Below are 21,524 nucleotides of genomic sequence, written 5' to 3'. Positions count from 1 at the left end.
AAAGCACTTACGCTTTTCTGACTTTGCGTGATGTGATTCTGAGTTTGAGTCTGCAAGTCAATAACATGTATGTAAAAGGAATTTTTCAATCCTGGGCACTGTTGTAGCCTATTTTCACAATATTTACTGGATGTTGTAAAAGTTGAAATGTGCCTTGACTCAAGTTACTCATGTAATTCATTATAGTTGTAATACTGGGATCAAACCTGATGTTTGGGGCACATAAACTGATTTACTGTTATGTCAATGAGAAATACAACTGAAGCATGTACATCAAAAATTGCAAAAGATTCATTCCATTTTTAAAAGTTTATTTTGTCAACATTTAATATATCAAATCTTGGACTGCTCTCTCAAATGAACATTTCTTATATGGTAGGATTGCTCAGGACCGTTAAAGCAGCAAGCAGGTCTTCTTATCCTTGAAAGGATTGGATGATGCAGCGATGCCGGTGAGCAGAGGATCACTGCGCCTGTGGTCCCGACAATACTGGACTAAATCTGCAGCTGTCAGTGAGATCTGCCGGAATACAGGTGGGCAGGATGGCATTTAACAGGGTTTCAGATATCATGATGTTGAATAATGTAAAAAAGACGAGTACGTCAATTAATATTCTGTTATACAGAAGTGTTGCTGTTATTCTTAACAGCATGTTAGATTTTTACATACCTTGACTCTCTCCATGCTTGCCTCCACCCGAAGTTGATCCACTAGTTTTTGGGCCTGGAAGACACTGTTGTTGCTGCACATCCTTCCTCACCCTGCCTTCAGTATGAAGATTCAGCTCCACGTCGATAATGTAGAGTGTCCTCCACACCATATTTATGTGAGGTTCTGTAGAAGTCTGGTCATAGAAGCTCCTCTCTCACTTGCATTCAACTGTCAAGGGCAGTTCAAACGCTTTTGATATAAAGGTCATAGAATACAGAGTTGAAAATGTCAAAGACATCACACATCACTTCATAGCTATACAGCTGATGAAAAGATTGTTGGTGCGCGCGCACACGCACACGCACACGCACACACACACACACACACACACACACACACACACACACACACACACACACACACACACACACACACACACACAATGTTATGAGTAGAGGATATGTAAAAAAAGTTATATACATTAAAAAATGTGTATGTATATATATATATATATATATATACATACACAGTATATTTATAAAAGAAGGGGAATCTTTCCTTTTGTCAGGAAAAAATAAGCAAAACAAGCTTTTTGACTTTCTTATTGGCGCGTCATCTGCAGAGTTTTTGTCTTCTTTTATCCGTGTGTGTGTGTGTGTATATGTGTGTGTGTGCGTGCGCGCACCAACATATATATATATATATATATATATATATATATATATATATATATATATATATATATATATATATATATATATATATATATATATATATATATATATATATATATATATATGTGCGTTAATGTAGCCGCAAGAGGACACAAGCCAGTGTCTTATTGTGCCGGTCCCAAGCCCGGATAAATACAGAGGGTTGCGTCAGGAAGGGCATCCGGCGTCAAACTTTTGCCAAATCAAAGATGCGAATCAAACCTATGACTTCCATACCGGATCGGTCGAGGCGTGTGTGCGTGTGTGTGTGTGTGCGTGCGTGTGTGTGTATGTATACATTTCAGGTGCAGGAAAACATTTCAAGAACATGCAAGGCAGTCAAATGTCATATATTAATGTATACATATGACAATAATACATCTACGCTGATGGCAATTGACGTCACCCGCCAGATAAGCGCTATTTTTGTCGGGTTTGTCCCTTCAGATTTTCCGTAGTAAAGGCTCGCATTCTGATGACGTCCGACACACTGTATACGGAAATACCAATTTTTCACACCGTCTCTTATTTTTGGTAAAATTTCCTTTCGTCATCCGTTGACGTATCCAATAAAAGGTAAATTCAAATTAACTCGTGATTACACTCATACAATACGACAAAAGGGACTCACTGTTAGCTTATCACCAAGCTGGAGCTAGCCTAAGGCAAGACCACGTTTTACTTGAGTCCACTTACCCTGAGTTTAGTGTACGACATATGTATTTCATTTATGTTACTTCCCAATACAGTAATGCCCATTTAGACAAAACATTTTGTTTGTTTGTTTTTTTGTATATACTTTCAGGAGACTTATGCATTTGCAATGCTAGCTGTTAGTGTTGAGTGTGCGCCATAGCCTGACAGTTCTTAGTAAGTCTGTGTTAACACGGTCTCAAAGAAATGGACCATTTCATGTAAGCTTGCTGTTATCATTCATAGAACTAACCAGTCAGTGAGAGATGGGAAAGAGGGGGACTGGGTTGAGGAAGTAACCCAGAGTAAAAATGTACAGTATCTTTTGAGTCGTTTTCATAGATCGAATGACTCTGGTCTGGTGTTTCAAAAACTCCTTAGTTTCTGAAACAGTTGCATGTCATATTGTAGTCACTCCTATGGGATGCATAAATACAGTACGATATTTTTGTCTCAATAAAGAAACCATTGTCTCCAGTTTGAAATTGTTTGTACAACTAATCAATCAACTAATCAATCAATCAATCAATCAATGATCTTATTATGTTCAAGAAAAAGCGAAGAAAGAGAAATAACAGAAGCTCCTAAGGTAATTAATGCAACCCCGTTTAACAGGAGAGACAGAGAAAAATACCCTCAGTAGTCTTGGCCTACAGGAGCTTATCTATTGGAATATGTATTGTTTTGAATTGTAAATTTGATCAAAGAGGGGGGTTTTCAGTCTACTCTTAAATAAGTTCAGGGTGTCTGCACCCCTCCGACTGAGGCCGGGAGATCGTTCCACAGTAAAGTGGCCAGATAGCTAAAGCTTCTGCCTCCTGTTCTACTCTTAAAGACCTGACGGGTTACCAGAAATCCTGCATTCTCAGAGTGAAGAGCCCTGGGAGGGTGATACAATTCAATGAGATCTTAAATATAAGAAGGAGCCTCACAGTGAAGAGCTTTATGTGTGATCATAAGGATCTTAAATTTTATTCTAGATTTTATCGGGAGCCAATGTAAGGATGCCAGGACAGGAGAAATGTGCTGTGATCTTTAGATGCGGTTCATTGATTTCCGTGAATAGCTATGTGCCATACAGTTTTTAATAAAAAATAGCGGCAGTCATGTTGCCTCTGTCCAACTAAGAAATCCAACAAACAAAAAAGTTGGTGAAAAAAGATTTTTGCACGTAAAACAACCCAAAATCAAGATAGACATGTAGACCTGTGGTTTATATTCACCTGAGTTTAGGATTAGGTCTGTACTTGCTCAACTGAGGCACAAAAGCACTGACTGGTGATTGGGCTGTGATCCTTCAGGATGATATCCAAAGGTGGTGCCAGTACAGCTGGAAGTATTGCTGGAATCAATGTTGATGTGGGACACAGTAATTATAGATATTACAAAATGTTGAGCACTCCAGCTGATAATATTACGGTGCTCACATTTTTGTTATGTCTATTCTGAATAAATGTAGATTATTATGTTAATAAGTTTGGTTGTCTAGATAAAACAAAGCTAATGCTCTGTTTTTTGCAGAAAGATGGCAGATCATGCTCCCATGGTTGCCATGGAGGCTGTGCTGAAGCCCAGCTGTGAACTCCCAGAGGACATGCCAAAGATAAAAGGCTATGATTTCAACCAGGGGGTTGATCTCCAAGCACTGCTGAAGTCTTACCTCACCACGGGCTTCCAGGCCAGCAGTTTTGGTTTGGCCATTCAAGAGATTAACCACATGGTGAGAGGAATGGCTGTCGTCACATTTCATTTTGCTATATGCTTTTGAGTTATCCCATCTTGTCCCTTGCATTGCTAAACAGACATTACTGTAATCTGTACAACCTCCTTTCTGCCTTTGTAACTTTTTAATCTGTGGGTACATTGAGTTGAACAGCGAGGTGCAGTATTGTCTTCAATAGTCTGAAAAACACCTGTTTCTGAGTTGTGTGAACCAACCAATAAGGTGGTACAGATTTAGTACTGTATGTCAAGTCTGCCCATGATTCTTTGTAATGGCTGTTCATTTCTTATGACTTCACATTTACAGATAGAGAAGCGGCTTGAGCCGGTCGAGGTAAATGATGGAAGTGAGGGTCAAGAATCCGGTGAAGCAAAATGCAAGTTGGGTTGCACCATCTTCTTGGGTTACACCTCCAACCTCATCAGCTCTGGTGTCAGAGAGAGCATCCGCTACTTGGCACAGCATAAAATGGTAAACAGTTAAGCACTTATAACACAGGAATTGCTTTAAACTATTCAAATAGCACAGGTGTACTAGTTTATGAAAATATGTCTTGTTAATTGGTGCTAGGTGGATGTGATTGTGACCACAGCTGGAGGCATTGAGGAGGATTTCATCAAGTGCCTGGCTCACACTTATTTGGGAGACTTCAGCCTGCCTGGAAAGGAGCTTCGCCAGAGGGGCATCAACAGGTGGCCAACTGCTGAAAACATTCACCTTTCAAACACACATGCTAGAAAGGATGCAGGCCGGGGCAACTGCATTAGAGATAGCATTTTAGGTTGAGTCTCATGTCCATGACTCGCAGGAAACAGCTTGGCTTTGCAAAAATATTGAAAACATGGAAGAAGTGAGCTACACCCACCTGAAGTCCAAGTCAACAGCTCTTAGTAGGTTGTTCAATATTCAGTGAAAACCAACAACATTTTTCAAAACACTTTAAGTGTTTGTAAAGTTTAAATGTCATACTATTGATGGTTCAGGGATGTTTTTGTACAGTCATGCTAACTTTCTTATTTGTTCCTTTGTGAGGGTGCTTGAGTTCATATATCATCAGCACATGACTTGTACTCAGAAAGCCAAAGAATATGGTGGACATTGAAATCTATGAACAAATTTTTACAAATTTTCGTTTGTATATCAGTTTGCTTCTTAAGTCTCATTAAGTCCACCACTTTCACCTCTTCATCCTCATCTTCTGTTGCTGCTGGATGCAGGATAGGGAACCTTTTGGTACCTAATGACAACTACTGTAAGTTTGAAGACTGGCTAATGCCCATTCTGGACCAGATGTTGTTGGAGCAGAAATCAGAAGTAAGCCAGTACATTTGAGTCCTCTTTTATAAAATAGCAGCCCTCATTACTCTGGTTTGATATAATTCAGTTGAAAACATAACATTGTCTATGTGACATGTTTTTGTTAGTATTATTTTTTAAAATCTTTTGAACTCCATTATTTCAGGGAACCCATTGGACTCCTTCGAAAATGATCCATCGACTTGGGAAGGAAATTAATAACACTGACTCTGTCTACTATTGGGCATACAAGGTGAGTCCTGGATCATTAGCTCTTCCAGTAAGGTCATGTTTTCAACAGAAAAACTGCTACTCTGGTAAATATCTGAATCACAGACTGGATACATTAATCATTTGCATGCCAGACAGGGAAACCAGAGTGATATTACTGAATGAATGTACAGTGTTTCAAACATTGATGAATATGATTTTGTATTCCCTGTCAGAATAACATTCCAGTGTTCAGTCCTGCTCTGACCGACGGCTCTCTTGGTGACATGCTCTACTTCCACTCTTATAAGAATCCTGGCTTGATTTTGGACATTGTGGAAGGTAAAATAACATCATGGCCACAGAATAGGGCCACGGTAGCTTCAGCAGTGTTATCTGCTTCTCATATTATGAACATGGACCTTTTTTTCCAGATATTCGCAAGATAAACAGCCAGGCAGTGTTTGCCAACAAGACAGGAATGATCATCCTAGGAGGAGGGCTGGTCAAACATCATATAGCCAATGCTAACCTCATGGTAACAATCACGTGATTTCACTCCTACATGAAGTCAAATTGGGTTGTGGATAAAATTTCTAAATGGTTAAGGAATTGTTTTTGCCATCAGAGGTTGGATGTAAAAGTGCTTCACACTGTCATTCCACTAGAGGGAAATGTCTCAGCTTGTACTTTAATGATTTGACAGGCATCATCCCAGTTTACAGATTCTACCTTAAAAAAGTTTATGAAATAAGATGCATTATAGATTAGAGTTTCTAATTATAGCTATTAGGTAGCTAAAAGTCCCTTTTCAACTGTGTGGCTTAATATAATCACTAGTGACCCCGATCAGCCATCACATTTAGACCAGCTGCCTCATAATGGAGGTCCCAAACAGCTCTGATTGGCTGATCAGCGTGTCACATCCTGAACCCCAAACGTAAAATTTGATTATTTTAGTGCTTCTGTGTATTCATGTGACAATTTAATTTCAGGATTTTTGTGGAGTGTGTTTAAACTGTATTGTTAATGAAAGGATCTGAAGAAACACCAGTGTTTGACTATCTGTTGTGGATAGTAACGTTTGATTTTTTGATATTTTGTATACCATCAGTAAAGCAAACGTCTGCAGAACCACATGGACGATCAGCTTCCTTCTATGATGTGCTGTCACTCCTTTGTCTCCCTCCAGAGGAATGGAGCTGACTATGCAGTGTTTGTGAACACGGGTCAAGAGTTTGATGGCTCTGACTCTGGTGCCAGACCCGATGAAGCTGTGTCCTGGGGCAAGATCAGAACAGATGCCAAACCTGTTAAGGTACTGATATTATGATACCAGTAGTTGTCATGAGCATACAAACACTCATGTTAAGATTGTCTTCCATCTATTACAGTTATATTTACTATTTTTATTATATTTTATACTTAGTTATTCTCTATATTCTACAGATTCCTTTCATTACCATTAGGGAATTCCACTAAGATGTGATTGATTGATTTATTGATTGATTAAATGATTGATTGGCTGTCCTTAAATACACAATGTTGATAATTTGTTGACAAATATGATCTCATCTCTATCTGGGTTTCACAGATCTTAAAACTACTACAGAAAATAAATTTGGTCAGTGTGTCAGCAGCTGTGTATGTCACTCCCTCTGAAAATATGTATGCCATATCATGAATGACACGGACCTGTTCATACATAGCATGAAACTGTTGAGCCTCTAGATTCAGCTTTTTTTTTTGGCCCAGTATTTAGTTTTTGGGACATCAGCGCTCTCCAGGAGCTTTGATTCCTGTTGCGGCCTCTAGATGGCGACGTCTCTACAGTGTTTGTTGCATAAACATGAAAGATGTCTCTGAGGAGCTGAAGAAGTCTCATGCATGAGAGCTGAAACTTCTTCCAAGCTTTTCCTACAAGTCTGCTTGACTTTATTCAACACAGAGACTGCATTGGGTTTAGTACGGCGGGAGTTTATGACCGAAGTGAAACCCTGTTCTGTTCTCTGTTTACAGGTGTACGCAGATGCTTCATTAATCTTCCCTCTGCTAGTTTCCCAGACATTTGCTCTCCATGCTGACAAGCTGGCTGCCGGCAAGAATACAGAATAAATTAGTTGCCTTCATGAATGTTCCCAACAACAGCCAGTTTTGTGTTTCTGGCATTTTCCTTGGTTTACAAATGGTTTACAGCATACATAAGTTTAAATTTCTAAACAGATCTGTTGAACATACATAGAAAAATGTTCTGTGTACATTAAAGTGCGACAGTTTAGTCTGTATTGCTCTCAATGCTTTCCTTAACAATAGTTATTTGACAAAACAAAGATATATTCTGAGGTAGTATGCACCTGTTTGAGGCTGTCATTAAATTTTTTCCTTATGAGTGTCAGAGGTTATATTTATTAAGTTGTTGATTTTAGTTAAAATATAGTTTGATACAGTTATGTTGTTTCCACATTATATAAGGCTTCATCTGTTTTTACACATCCTAAGTCTGTCCAATACTGCCAAGATTATATGATGTGTGATTTGCCTGGACATGTTACTAAGACACGAATAATTTCTTCCTGTATTAAGTGGGTTTTGTGTTTATTTTGTCATGTATGCTTTTTGTTTCAGAAGGCTGCAAGGGCTCCCCTGTGTAATGTATAGTTTCACATGACTGTGATCTTTGTTATGCATAACTACACTAATTTGAATCTCAAACATTTAACCTGAAGCATTTCAGGGCACAAAAAGACATTACAGCTCATTCAGTGAAAACAATTCATAAATGTCATGTAAAAAATTGTTTAAAAAAGTAAAAACTACTTAATTGCTCTGCTTTTAACATTTAAAGAATGGCTTAATTCCACTGAGTTGAATTTAGAGGCCGTTGTTAAAGATGGTTACATTTAAAGGTTCTTGTAATATCTATACCTTCCCTGTTGTGTAACACGAGGGACTAATAAAAAGACGTTTAAATGTAATATCCACTACGACACCACTAGAATGATCTTGACTATAAACAAAGAGTTGAATTAACACATCTCTGATATTTTCAGCAAATGAACATTCCAAGAATCATAAAAGCAAGCTTAATGATAGAACCGTTCTAATGTTTTACATCAGAGGACATTTATGCCTAAATGTGAAAAATTGATGTGTTCACACTTACATTTTGAAATCACTAGAAACAAAAGTTAAACTGAACAACAGATTAATCATCTGATTCACATCTAAGTGGTGCTCAGCTACTATCCACTGAATAGAGAATGTGGCTTCAGAACTCTAGCGATCCACTGAAGCCTCATCAGAGCTTCACAGGTGTGGTCAGAGCTTAGAGTTGAGTCCCTGTTAGCAGAAACAATTATCATCTAAGACTAAAGATGAAGATATTTCTGCTGCTGGAGGAGTGGCTGTTCCTTCCGGGTAAACTGACATTTACCGACATTGCAATGGAAATGTTGGGAAGTTTTTGCATTAAAAATGGAACTGGTATATTCACTATGACCTGGTATTTCTTTTTGTTTGAAGTGTCTATATTTTATGCAGTGGGAATGGTGACCTTTTCTTTTTGGAAGCAGAGCTGGAGAAGTAGAGTTGGAGCTGGGATAAGGTCAACTTTCCCAAAACCTCAGCTCCATGTGTTTCTCACACACTCACCGGAGTTGGGCGTTCCTGACTTTGTACAAACTGCTTTTCCATTCAGTCCTTACTATATATCGTTTCCTATTGGTGGTGGCAACACTGTGTGTGTGTGTGTGTGTGTGCGCGCATGTGTGTGTACCCAGGGCTTGACAGTGAAAAAATTTTTTTTTAAAGGCAGTGGTGTATGGATTTTCAGCTCAATAGAAACTTGTTTGCTCTGTGCTTAATGGAAAGATTACAAGGAGACTGTGATAGAGGTGTGTGTGTGTGTGTCTGTGTGTGTGTGTGTGTGTGTGTGTGTGTGAGTGGATGAGCCATAGTCACGCTATGATAATATTGTGTGGCGTCTGCACAGAGCAGACAGTGTTTGCCCCCTCTTCTTCTGCGGAACAATCAGTACACTGTGTGGTGTGCAGGTCTGCAGCAGTCATGATGACAATTATGTCTTCTGGACAGATTGGGGTTTTTTTCTATTTTTTTCATGGTGAGAACCACAGAGCCAGACGTAAGAAAGAAAAGACAGATGAGAACTGACCCACTGTACAGCTGCAGGGCGCGGTGGATCTCAGGAGCGTGAAGAGTGGACAATACACTATATATAGGTGATATTATATATAGATATAAACTGTGTAGCAACTATACATACGAAATACCTTCTGTGGTGTGCATAACACTCATTTTAGAATATGACAGTATAAATAAATATTTAAAGATTAGTGCAACAAGATTTTTTTTCCATTGTGGCTTCACAGACTTCTTATCTCCACCTTTGTTTACCTGTTATGTTGCCATGGGAACTCCTCCCTCGGAAACTCATTGGCCAACCTGAAGAGGTAGTGACAGGTGAAGGAGAGCAACGGACGTGCGTGGGTTGAAACTGGGGGGGGGGGAGAACGACATTTGCAACGCGGGGAGAGGGGGGGGGGACTGCCACGGATAGAGAAACGTTCAGAAGACGAGAGGAACAATAGAGCACATAATGGAGAGTAAGCCGGTAAAGACATTAGGGAATGGGGGAGAGGAGTGAAAAAGTGATAGCTGCTGTCCCAGGAATAGGAAGTCGTCGTCTCCTCTGACGCAGCTCATGCGTCATTATCGCTGTGGCGGGTAAATAAAGACCAAGTGACAGGTTCACCTCCTGACGTCTGGACACCAGTCAGTCTGAATCAGACAGGCTGTTGAAGGTTTCACCGATTTAAAAGATTTCACTGACAAATGGCGTTGAATCAATTTGGGATCATTTGTCGGTGGGCCTCCTGAATTTATCATTTCATTTCTGATTTTTGTTGTTGTATGTGTGCTGGCGAGTTAAGGAGTGGCAAATTAAAATCAGACATTTCAGAACAAGGGTATAACATTCATTCAAGAAAAAAAAAATGGTTTATTGAATTATCAAGATTATTATCAGATTATTCTGAGAAATGCTTTCATGGGAAAAATAACTGCTCTGTTTTCTTAGTAAACTCAGTTATTATCTCAGAATAGTGAGATAAGTTTTCATGGGAAAAAAAATCAATTTGTCTGAATTACTGTAATATCTTAAAATCCCTAGAGAAGCTCTCATTTACTTCAGAACTGGATTTCTTGGAAGTGGACATGGCCCACCTGTTTACATAAATCCATTTTTAATTTGGTGTAGAGACACTGGGAGACACTCCTGTATTTAAGAAATATAACTGGAATTATTATTATTATTATTCTTTATCAACCTGGAGCAAACACCTTGAAAACCCGTTCAGATCTGCTGGAAATGGTAGCATTTCTGAAAGAAGTGCTCATTTTAATTTGCTTTCTAATGTAGGTAGTCTAGTGAGCCACAAAATATGTAATATGTAATAAGAACCTTACCTTTATCATCTGTAAATGTGAAATTGTATAAAAATGAATGTGCATTCATTCAGAAAAATTGAGAAATATTTTTTCAGCATCATAATAATAGGCCAATAAAAATAGAAGTAGCCATGTTGTGGACAACCCTTGATACTCCACCATCCCACACATCATAATTTTTTTGATTAAAGCATATTGAGATGGATGGATGTTTGTGTATGATGTCACAGTATAGTTATGGAGATGGACAGAGATGTGGAACTGATATAAAGCAGTTTCGGAGTCATTCAAATTCATTTCTTGTATTTTTCAGTCACATAAAAATAGAACCAAATTCATCAAGATTTAAAATCAAATTGCTTGTGATCAAACATAAACTACTGATGGTAAACATATGATATCAAATGCGTACTGAAGGTTTACAAGGTTTACATAATTTGGCGTGAGGCCGATCTGATTAAAGAAATGGTGATGTCACCATGATGTGCGATGCCCTGTGTGTGATGATGCAATCAATTAGAATGCCATTGGAAGAGGAATCCACTCTCTGTGTTCATCAAGTTATAACAATTCCAATAATTTATAATAATATAATAGTTTATAATAATTATTATAATAATCCTGAAGATTAGGACTAAATATTTGTGTAGTCTTTACATGAGTTGCAATGTCCTTGATAGCTTTATGCTTAAATTGCCGAAATGAGAAGTCAAATCTCCATTTAAGTCTATAAATAGGTCACTATCCACGTGGGGTAATGACAGTTAAAGAAGTGTTTAACAAATACAAAAAGAAACCCAAAACTACCTTGACTACAAATGGTCCGTAATGGTCCAAATGGTTCTTTCACCCAGTGATTATGTGTGGTTAAAAAGTGTCCGACTGTACCCAATTCATAGGAGGTGAAAAGTTGTGTTTGCACAACTGTGGCCTGAACAAACTGAAGTGTGAAAATTGATTTTTATTATCAGACAGACATTTCTTCCAAAGACAAACAGCAGTGTATTAATATGACAGACACAAGACAAAAGGAAGGTGTTTCCGAAAACCTTGATGTAATCCATTTAATTTCATCCCATCCCCCACTGGGCCCAAAAGAAGAGTAACATAACCAGTCAACACGTTTCTGTTTTTTAAAAATTTATTCTGTAATTGAAGACACAGTAATTATAAAACAAAAAACAAAAAACACAACATGTGTATGTACGTATGATTATTAGAATTTGAATTTAATATACTGAAGCCACAGACAATATCAACTACAGTGCGCCCACGTGCCTCATGGGTAGTGCGTTCAAGGAACAACACACGATTAACAAATCCCACAATAGAAAGCCAAACTATTTAAACATTTATGAACCCTCCCCATACTGATATTAAACAACCTTCTATCTGTATTACCTTTCCCTACACTCTTATCGACTGTTTAAAAACTTTTGTGTCTCACTTAAGTCCGAGACTCAAGGAACATAGCGCACTTCCAGATGCCGTCAGCCAATAAAATGCGCGTACGGTATCACGTGACTGCCGATTAAAAATTCGCAATGAGGTGAAGTCGCGAACGTTGATGCGCGAATGCGCGAGGGCGCACTGTACACAGTTTTTACGTTTTAGTCTTATAAATATGGTTACAGCAACAGACAATGAAACAAAAGCAAGTCCTGCAAACATAAAAACACATGAGCAAATTTTGTAGCAAACTTTATTACAAATATCTTCAAAACAATGAATATACTAAATTTTAACACTGTTATTCTCAGTAGTATACAACAAGGTATAAAATATAAAATACAACTTAAAATTATCCATTAATACAATAAGAGCAGGTATAAATCAAGGCGAAGTGTTTCATTACAGATTGACGGTGTAAACATCTGTTGGAAAAATGATGTAGACAGGAATTAAGTCAGATTAGTCAGCGTTTAACTTCAGCTACATCAGGATTTGTCAAATCAAACACACTAAAACATGCATGAAGATATAAAGATATTGAGACAATATAATAGGAGGCAGTCATTATTTAGGTAATTGTGTGTGTGTGTGTGTGGAAATCAGATCAGTCCCCTGTTCCTGCTGAACTGAGCCAGCCGACGTCACACACTGATTATCAGCACAGCAGGCACAGGAGACCGACCCAGCAGGGTCTGAGTGGCTGGGAGTTATGGCAGACAGACAGACAGACAGATAGACACACACACACACACACACACACACACACACACACACACACACACACACACACACACACACACACACACACACACACACACACACACACACACACACACACACACACACACACACACACACACACATCAAATACACACTGATATTCATGCAGAAATTGACAACGTGAAGCATAAAGAAAATATGAGTGCAGAGTTACACACAAACCCCCACGCTGCCCTCTGAGAGCCCTGCGGCCAGCAGGACGACTGATGACACACAATGACATATTGCTCGTCCCATGGGAGCAGACCCCTGTTCTAATGAGACAGCTGACATTTAGCAGAACCGGACACAGCAAAGCCGCACAATTTCAATCTGACTTAACAATTTAGCAGTTATTACTAGAAGTTTACAGACTTCAACCTGCTCAGAATCACACTGAACCATCCTGTTACTTTGACTACAAAAAGTGAGGCACACGTAAACCTCACCTGTAATTTTGAGAGAGATTATAAAAGGTATGTGAGTACCAAGTTTGGTGGGCGCAGGAAAAATCTGATCATTTTTTATTTTGTCACTTCCACTAGGCTACTCTACACCGAGGTTTCCATCCAAACGTAGCAGGTATCCTTCAGAAAATCTGTAGAAGAAAATGCTCCATGTGTTTTTACATCCATAACAGGATGGATCTAGACAAATAGCTGATGGGCTAATTTTACAAGCAGGTGCTTGTTACAGCATTAAAATATACAAAAAGTAGCAGCCAAACCACAGACACCTTAGATAAACTTAAAACTGCAATGTAAATGCATCCACTATGTACTTTTAAAAACTCGCCAGAACAGGTGGAATGAGTGAAACCTGATCTCAAGTGTTAATTTTAAATCTTTTAAAGGCAAAAAGTGACTCCCGGCTGACCGCGTTGAGAGCACCTTACAGCAGCATCATGCTCATCTGAAAACTGGTGTTCATGCGAGGGCCAGCAGTGTGACGCGGTGCACTCCTTCCTGATTTTTATTCTTCCCCTGCCGGTTGCAGCCCTGTGGCGGCAGAACTTAACCACTGTGAACATGGCAGACACTCACTGTTCACATGTGGATTAAGTCCTGCTGCCGCACAGCCAAATAGCCTTTACATCTTACCGAAAGAGAGTGAGATGGGTGTGTTTTTGTGACAATGCAAATTATAAACCTGGGTGTGGCTTTGTGTGAGTTAGCAAATTAGTGTGTGTCTGCATGGGTGAGATAGAGCTTGCTTTCTTCATGTCAGCCATTGGAAATCCCTGGCAATGTGATTCAGTCCTGTAGTCTCAAAAATCACTCTGCCAGGAATTCCCCTGGTCAACAGAGACAACTAGACAGTTTGGGTGAAAAGCGGATGTTGAAAGTAAACAAGGACTAAGTAACACCATCATAAATGTCCTCCATTATCATGACATGTATTATCTATTATAGTCTTTTCCAGCGTGCTCTTCATCTCTACCCCTAAGGGGGAAAGGATTATCTCTAAAATTCCCTATCTTCGTCTTTAACAGGTCGAAGTCATTGAACATCCTCAGTCCTGTGTGTGTAGTAGGTTTGAACTGACTCCTTATCATTCCCAGACTTCCTGTGGTTTCTTTCTTTCCATAGAAATAGCTTTCAAAGGACTGTACAGAGAATTAGGTTAGGAGGAAGTACCCACTTCAGTGCCCTCCTAGTCAGTTGCCTGCTCCTTTATTACTTTATTTATCTTATTTTATCACTTACTATTTTTATTTTGCCTTTAGTACTCTCGCCCCACGTGTGGAAAATTTTTTAGAGAGCACCGGTTTCTTTTTCCCCCGAGGTATTACTAAATTTGGTCAGAAATTGCCTGAAGTTGCAATGTTGTGTAAAAGCACTTTATGGTTTATTCATCCGTTCGTTTGTTCGTTCTTATTCAAACGTATTCATCTCGTCTCCAGGTCGTGAGTTAATGCTGGAGCCTATCTCAACTGAGTGTGAGTGAGAGGCGGGGTACACCCTTGACAGGTTGCCATTGCATTGCAGACATTTCAGAATTATTGTTATTTTATTGCTTTTTTTTCTGGACATATTTTAAAAAGTGTAGTGTCTGTCCACTCCTCATTCACTTCCAATTTCAAGCCTGTTTAACTCCAGCAGCTTGGTTATCCCCCCGTCTACAGGGGTATGAGTCAGTCGGACACGTTTGGGGAACTCCAGCCTCTAAATAAATTTTAGCCGGCTGTCTGTTGTCACCGTGGACCCAGCCAGAGAGCTGTGCCAGGGACATAGTGAACTCACTAATACTCCAACATTGTTGTTAAAAATATGCTGCAGCCAGGTTGACCAGTATTCAAACAGTTTCCTAAAATAGTAAAAGACAATCTCCTACTACAATTTCTAAAAAAGAAACAGACGTGTTAGACGGTCTGGAAAGTTGTATATTCTAAGTAGCTCTCAGTGAATCAGCCTCGTCGTCGTCTTGTGTTGTCGCGGAGAATCCTATTTCATATGAAAACACTCTGTTTACCTTCAGGCCAATGTTCTTTCTTTCAGTCTGCGGTCAGATCAGCCAGCGACACCGGATTCTATCTTCTCTGAACATGCTGTGATTTTGGTGCTGCTGAGTTCAAGTGATGATGATGATTTAAAAAAAAAATCTTTCTGAACACTTTTTGCCTATACATTTTTGTCATGCAAGCAACCCGTTAAGGCCCTAACTAGATGAGCGTGATTTTACGGACAAGCACGAATTTTAGCCACTCCATTCATTGAGAGATAAATTATGTAAATAATGTGGTTCTTTGCACATTTTGTGGAATACTTATTTTATTAAATGTCATTAAGATGATTATGTGGTTCTGCCTCTGCGCTGTCACAAAAAGCAGAAGGTTGCTTAAGGTCCCGGGATTCATCAAAGATGGCACACTAACTCCCCTTAAACTCCACTCCTCTATCAACCTAAAACCCTCTATCCCTCCATCCTTTCATCTGCCAGTGAATTCATCTCGTGTGTTATTTACTCTGCCTTTTCATCTTTTCCCCTTTTGCGTTCCCCCTGTCGAACCCGCAGCCGTTAAAGTCCATGAGCTCATTTCTTCCCTTCCCCTGTAATGACATCATTCTGGTTGACGCACGCCGTCCAACGCCTCACCTCAAATGCTCACTGAGAAGATCTCAACATGTCTCAGTTTGACATTTGGCTTGTTGTGCTTTTTCTTGTGAGTGCCCCATAATGAAGCTAGGGCTTGTTGTTACACTCTTCTCAAATTGGATGCTTATTGTGGTTAAGAATAATCATAAGGTTCTACCACTTGGGCTGCAGCTTATTGGTGGCTTATAATTGTGCCAACGTGTTGCATCCTGATGGAGGTGCAGGGTAGGAAAATGAGGATCATGGAGAGACGATGGCCAGCAGATGTACCCAAGTTAAGTCAGAATGTTTTTTAGAGAGCCCTCGTGGCTTAAGGCCTTGTGTGGGTACTTTGATGGTTTTAGGGTGTACACTTCACGCTATGTGTGTGTTCTGCTAAGTTTATATTCGTGGCCACTGGCTGTTTTCTCAGATCGTCTCTCCCCTTCTGCCAGAGTTCAGAATTGACATTGCCGTTTACACAAGGGCACACAGTTAAGTGGAAAAGCCTCTGTTGAGACAGCTGGATCTCAATGCCTCGTTGTTTCAACACATATCTTCTCTCTCTTTCTCTCTCTCTCTCTCGCTCTCTCTCTCTCTCTCTGCCCTTGTGTGTACACAATCGTGCACAGGTTGACTAAGAAATGCACACATAATCACAAGCTAGACGCAATCTGCCTCTCCCAGCATAATATGCCTGCTATCAATAAACAAACACAGTTATGTCAGTAGGTTGCCGTTCAAACATGGCATGTATGTTAACTGGGTTCTCACCAAGTCTCATAAACCAGGAATAGTACAAATGCATACCAATCTGACATCATTCACACCTCCAGGCTGTGAACGGCTTCGCAGAGCAAACAGTGAGCAGGGTGACTCAGAGCCGGCTATACGCTCCTGCACTATGCACCTTTTTTAATAACTATGCATCAAAGTGAAGCATAAACTTGTTTTTTTTGGTATCTTTCCATTGCATCAGAGAAATTTAGGGAGGGCAGTTTATTTCCAACCACTTCTTCATGTGAAATCTAAGTTTAATGGTTCCAGACGTTATGTCAACACCGGAGCACAAGGGTTACAACAACATCTCAATATCCTTCTTAAAATGTAAATATACCACATTTGCTTTTCATAATTGCTGTCGTATCCATTACATGTCGCCCTGATAAGTGCTAAGCGTGGCCTCGCATGGGAAGAAAATGTGGAAAAGTGACTTTATTGATAAGTCTGTGAAGGTGAAGGACTTGATGTGAGGAAAGACGGTTGTTAGCGATTCCATTACAACTTTTCATTCTTTCATCTGAGCGATTATAAACCCGATCATGTCGTGGCAGTAGAACTCAATGTTCCTAGCACAGGCCTCTAACGTCTGCTAGATGGAGGCTACTTAGCACGATCGGCCTTACTTACCTGCTACTTAATACAATTAGATCTTACTTACTAAGATCTAACAAACACCTAAAAACCACAGTGAAAATGCAGAACGCTTTGAACTCACACGCCTTACGTATTACCACACCCTAGCCTTCTTTCCACTAAACAGGGTATATGCTCATATTTGAGTTTGGATTTGTTTCATGTTTTGTGTGTAGGCATAATTATTGCTGAGCCTGTGACATTCAGTGACATTCAAACAAGGGCTAGCGCCTGACTATTGGGCTTCTCTATTGCAGTTTTCATAAATCAAAGGCGTACGTTCACTGGCTGGCATTGAATCAATGAAACACACCACCACATGTGGGACATTAGTCTGAGAATAAAAACGTATTTTCAGCTCCAGACATAAAAAAAAGAGAAACTCAAAGTCTCTTTGGGCTGTAAAGCTGGTCTCAGCAGTGAAGAGCCCAGCCCAGGCCTGTGGTCTGCTCCCTGTAGCCCAGTGCGTGTAACCCTATCCTCAGGCTGACTCCTTGCCAAACATCCTTACCACTACCAGCCCTGTACTTAGTGTACAGTCGCCCTGCTGCCACTGAACCACACATGCACAAATGGATGCAGAAACCACACACACACACACACACACACACACACACACACACACACACACACACACACACACACACACACACACACACACACACACACACACACACACACACACACACACACACACACACACACACACACACACACACACTTTTATTCCACTACGCCATGGTTTCCTTAGCCTGGGCCCATTTCTACAGATTGCTGCTAGGCACACCCCACCCCGCCAACGCCAGGGCTTCAGTTTATTCCTCCAGTCATTCACCCATTTGACCTTCCATGGAAGGTTTACCAATCTCGTGATTCCTCACTGGAAAAGGCTCTGCCCTCTATCTTCACTCTTACACATTTTTTAGCGTGTGCTTATCTCGAAGTCACAGCGAATCGTATAAAGAGCGAAGCAACAGGTGCCACGTAAGACTAAGTCAGCTCGTTCTTATCTTGTCTTTTCTCTGTGTCAGTATCATGTTAATCTCCTCCAGCTCAATTCTTGTCTTCCTCTGTTCCATTTGTCCTGTACCAGCACCCCCAGACAGACGGAGACTTCTTGGTCTGAGCTGGAGCTGAAACTGGGTTAGCTACAGTAGCTGCTGGATTCTCTTCCTTTCATGGAGGTTTGGGAGTTGCAGACTTACAAGGCCTCTGAACAATGAGAGGAATGTTTGAGCGGCTCCGGCCTTGTTTCACCACTACCATTACGTCTCTCGACAGCTTTTCTAATACTTTTTATGACCCCTGTGGAAACTCAGCAACACCCCACCAAGAGGGACACACAGACTGCTGGGCATGCAAACAAACAAAATAGTAAAAAAAACCACACACACAAAGGTAGTTAGATGACATTGCAGACATGCATACATACCACAAGCAGACAGTTGCAAAGAAGGCAGACAAACAGGTAGAGGCAAAGTAATTATGCGGTAAGTCATTTGTTCGGGTGGAGGTATAATCCCAAAATCAAACAGACAACCTTTAGAGACATACAGGCAGGCAGGAAGACAGATAGAAATAAGCCTAGACTGTTCAAAGGAACTATTTATGTCTGACCTTTTTCATGGAACTAGTCCAGGGAAAGACCTGAGATCGGGGCAGTGTCTGGGTCTGTATTACAGTACATTTGAAGAACAGGTTCACATACTAATGCTCTGTACGACTGTCTGTCCTGATCAACAGGCAGCTGGAGCCAGACTGAAGTGTCTTGCTATGGGAGACCAGTGGTTCAAGACAAAAACAGAAAGATTTGCTACATCATAAAGTTATAAAACAGTAAAAAAAAGAAAAGAAAAGAAAAGAAAAAGCTTCGGTGTAAAGGTAAAAGTGATGCAGCACCTACCTGAAACAGTCGTTTTTACTCCTTTTCCTCCCGTGATTTCATTTCCTCATGAGCTCCACTGTCACACTTGAAGTTGAACTTCACAGTTGTTATCCCCCTCTGTCCCTCTCTCAGTGTGTTTCTCACTTTTCATCTCTCCTGTGGGTCTGTTTCTCCTTCGGCTGTGCAGACTCCTGTGTGTGTGGACAGGACTGTGTCTGGAAGCCAGACAGTGTGAGAGTAAGAGAGTGGGCGGACCCAGCCCCAGTGCAGGGGATCCCTTTTTTGATGATGTCAGAGGAGAGGAGTCCTCCCCTTCTTCGGCTCCTCTCTGCGTTCCCTCCCTCCCATCTCCTCCCCTGTGCGTGGCTGTGGCTGCTGCAAGAACACAGGAAAGGGGGCTGGGAGATAATTGGCCACACAGCTGCTAATAAATGAGCAGAGTCAATAGCAGGCAGGAAGGGGTCTAAATGTGCACCATTATTGTGACAAACCCTCCGACACGTTGGAGAATTTATATAGAGAGCTGTGAAAAAAGTTAGATGTTTAACATGTAATCTAACCATAATAGATTGAATTTTACTTTTAAATAGTTCTAACCAAACAAAACACTTTGCAAAGTCTTTGATGAACTAAAGGAGTACAAAAACCAAAATGAAAGTCCTGGATCAAATCCTGGGTCCTGAATGTCTGTGTCATGGAGTCAATGAGGGCATCCATGCTGAACCACTGAAGTACTCGTCTCAGCAATAATGATAGAGTCGTGATGTTGGTGTAAAGTGGCCTTAAACTGAGCGTGGGACATGAAGAAGAGGTGATTATATCATGTATGCATTGAAGTTGACATTTGAACTTGTGCTTGCAGTGATGTCATTGTCGCCTCAAGAGAAAGTCTTTCCCCTCATAATTCAGTGATAAAGAATATAATTCATCAGTGATCTATCAATAATGATTCCAGTCATCAGCTGATACTGATGTTTCCATGAAAAGAACCTCACCAAAAAAAACAACAACTTTCTTACATAATGATTGGTGTAACCGTTGTGTTTTTATGTTGTTTTTGGTTTGATCAGCACCTGTCAACCCCCCAAACACACACACACACACACACACACACACACACACACACACACACACACACACACACACACACAGGCCCCACCCACACACACAGTAACACAAGCCTCAGACACAGACTAGTAGAGGCTTTATGACTTCCCCTTCTTTCCCTAAAGCCTTTGGGTGTGTGAGCCATGAAGTCCCGTACAGACAACCTCACCCCTTCAAGAAAGCCTACGTCACACATTCCACATGCGCACTCACACACACACACACACACACACACACACACACACACCCTTCTTTGTCTCTTAGCAACCCATACACTCCTATCTTAGTGCAATGACTATGCCAGGAAGACACATGACCGCGACATGTCACTGAGCTGCAGATGGGATGTTTTGTTTATGGACTTTAGTTTCTATGTCATTTTCAAAGGGGATTTACAACTTTACATAACAGCAGGAAGGAAGCGCGATGAACGCTCTGTATGGGAGTCAGCAAATATTACTGATGAAACAATTGATCGTGGTTGCTATATAATCACAGCGTGTCACAAATCTTTCTCTCTCTCCATCTTTCCTTGATGTGTGTGCGGTTCTGCGTCACAGTTAATGGTTTGAAAGACTCTCAAAAGCTGCTCGTCTCAGGATGGCTGGAGACAACTCCCGCCTCAGGTCAATAATTCAATTCAGATCAGCCTGGGTGAAATCTGATCTAAATAGATGTGGCGTGAAACAAAAATCACCCCTACCTTCCACTGATGCCAATTGATTCAAGAAAACTTTGATACACAGTGTTCTCCAGTCGTTCCCGCTGGCAGTGAGGGTGGTAGTGTTTGAAAAACGGTTCTGCTACTGAAGAAGAGATTCGCCCTTTGTCTTTCCTCCTTGACCCTGCTGGTCTCTTTATGGAGGTGTAAACCGTTATCACCTCTATGGAAAGTGTAATAACATGTACGTGTGGTTGTAAATGATTACCAGGTGTATCTGTGTCTATATGTCCGTATCTGCATTCTAACTGATGAGTTAATTTTCAACAGGTTAATCCGTAACGGTGCGTCCGATCCTGTGTGGATGTACCGGGTGGTGTTCTGTATGCATGAGGAAGTCTTTCTCTGAGGTCTGC

General features: G+C 40.5%; 2 protein-coding genes across 3 annotated transcripts; one reads left to right on the top strand and one right to left on the bottom strand.

Moving 5' to 3' along the window:
• Positions 1-345: 345 nt before the first annotated feature.
• LOC137609929 (guanine nucleotide-binding protein G(I)/G(S)/G(O) subunit gamma-7-like) lies at positions 346-19,552 on the bottom strand. 2 transcript variants are annotated; one of them, XM_068337290.1, is made up of 3 exons: positions 19,359-19,552; positions 671-880; positions 346-520 (listed from the first exon to the last, which is right to left on the bottom strand). In XM_068337290.1, the coding sequence occupies exons 2-3, from the start codon at positions 749-751 to the stop codon at positions 395-397; spliced, it is 207 nt and encodes a 68-aa protein (XP_068193391.1). In that variant the 5' UTR covers positions 752-880; positions 19,359-19,552; the 3' UTR covers positions 346-394. The 2 variants fall into 2 exon arrangements, 1 of the variants encoding a protein (XP_068193391.1); XR_011038392.1 differs by lacking the exons at positions 346-520; positions 671-880 and adding an exon at positions 12,438-19,226.
• LOC137609472 (deoxyhypusine synthase-like) lies at positions 1,833-8,774 on the top strand. The gene is made up of 10 exons (XM_068336510.1): positions 1,833-1,941; positions 3,580-3,778; positions 4,088-4,252; positions 4,352-4,473; positions 4,999-5,095; positions 5,244-5,330; positions 5,524-5,629; positions 5,722-5,825; positions 6,480-6,605; positions 7,307-8,774. The coding sequence occupies exons 2-10, from the start codon at positions 3,584-3,586 to the stop codon at positions 7,400-7,402; spliced, it is 1,098 nt and encodes a 365-aa protein (XP_068192611.1). The 5' UTR covers positions 1,833-1,941; positions 3,580-3,583; the 3' UTR covers positions 7,403-8,774.
• Positions 19,553-21,524: the final 1,972 nt, after the last annotated feature.

The sequence above is a fragment of the Antennarius striatus genome, chromosome 16 (assembly GCF_040054535.1).
Source record: "Antennarius striatus isolate MH-2024 chromosome 16, ASM4005453v1, whole genome shotgun sequence".
Classification (NCBI taxonomy): domain Eukaryota; kingdom Metazoa; phylum Chordata; class Actinopteri; order Lophiiformes; family Antennariidae; genus Antennarius; species Antennarius striatus.
The sequence above is the reverse complement of the archived record's forward strand: the minus strand, read 5'-3'. Positions and strand labels throughout refer to the sequence as shown.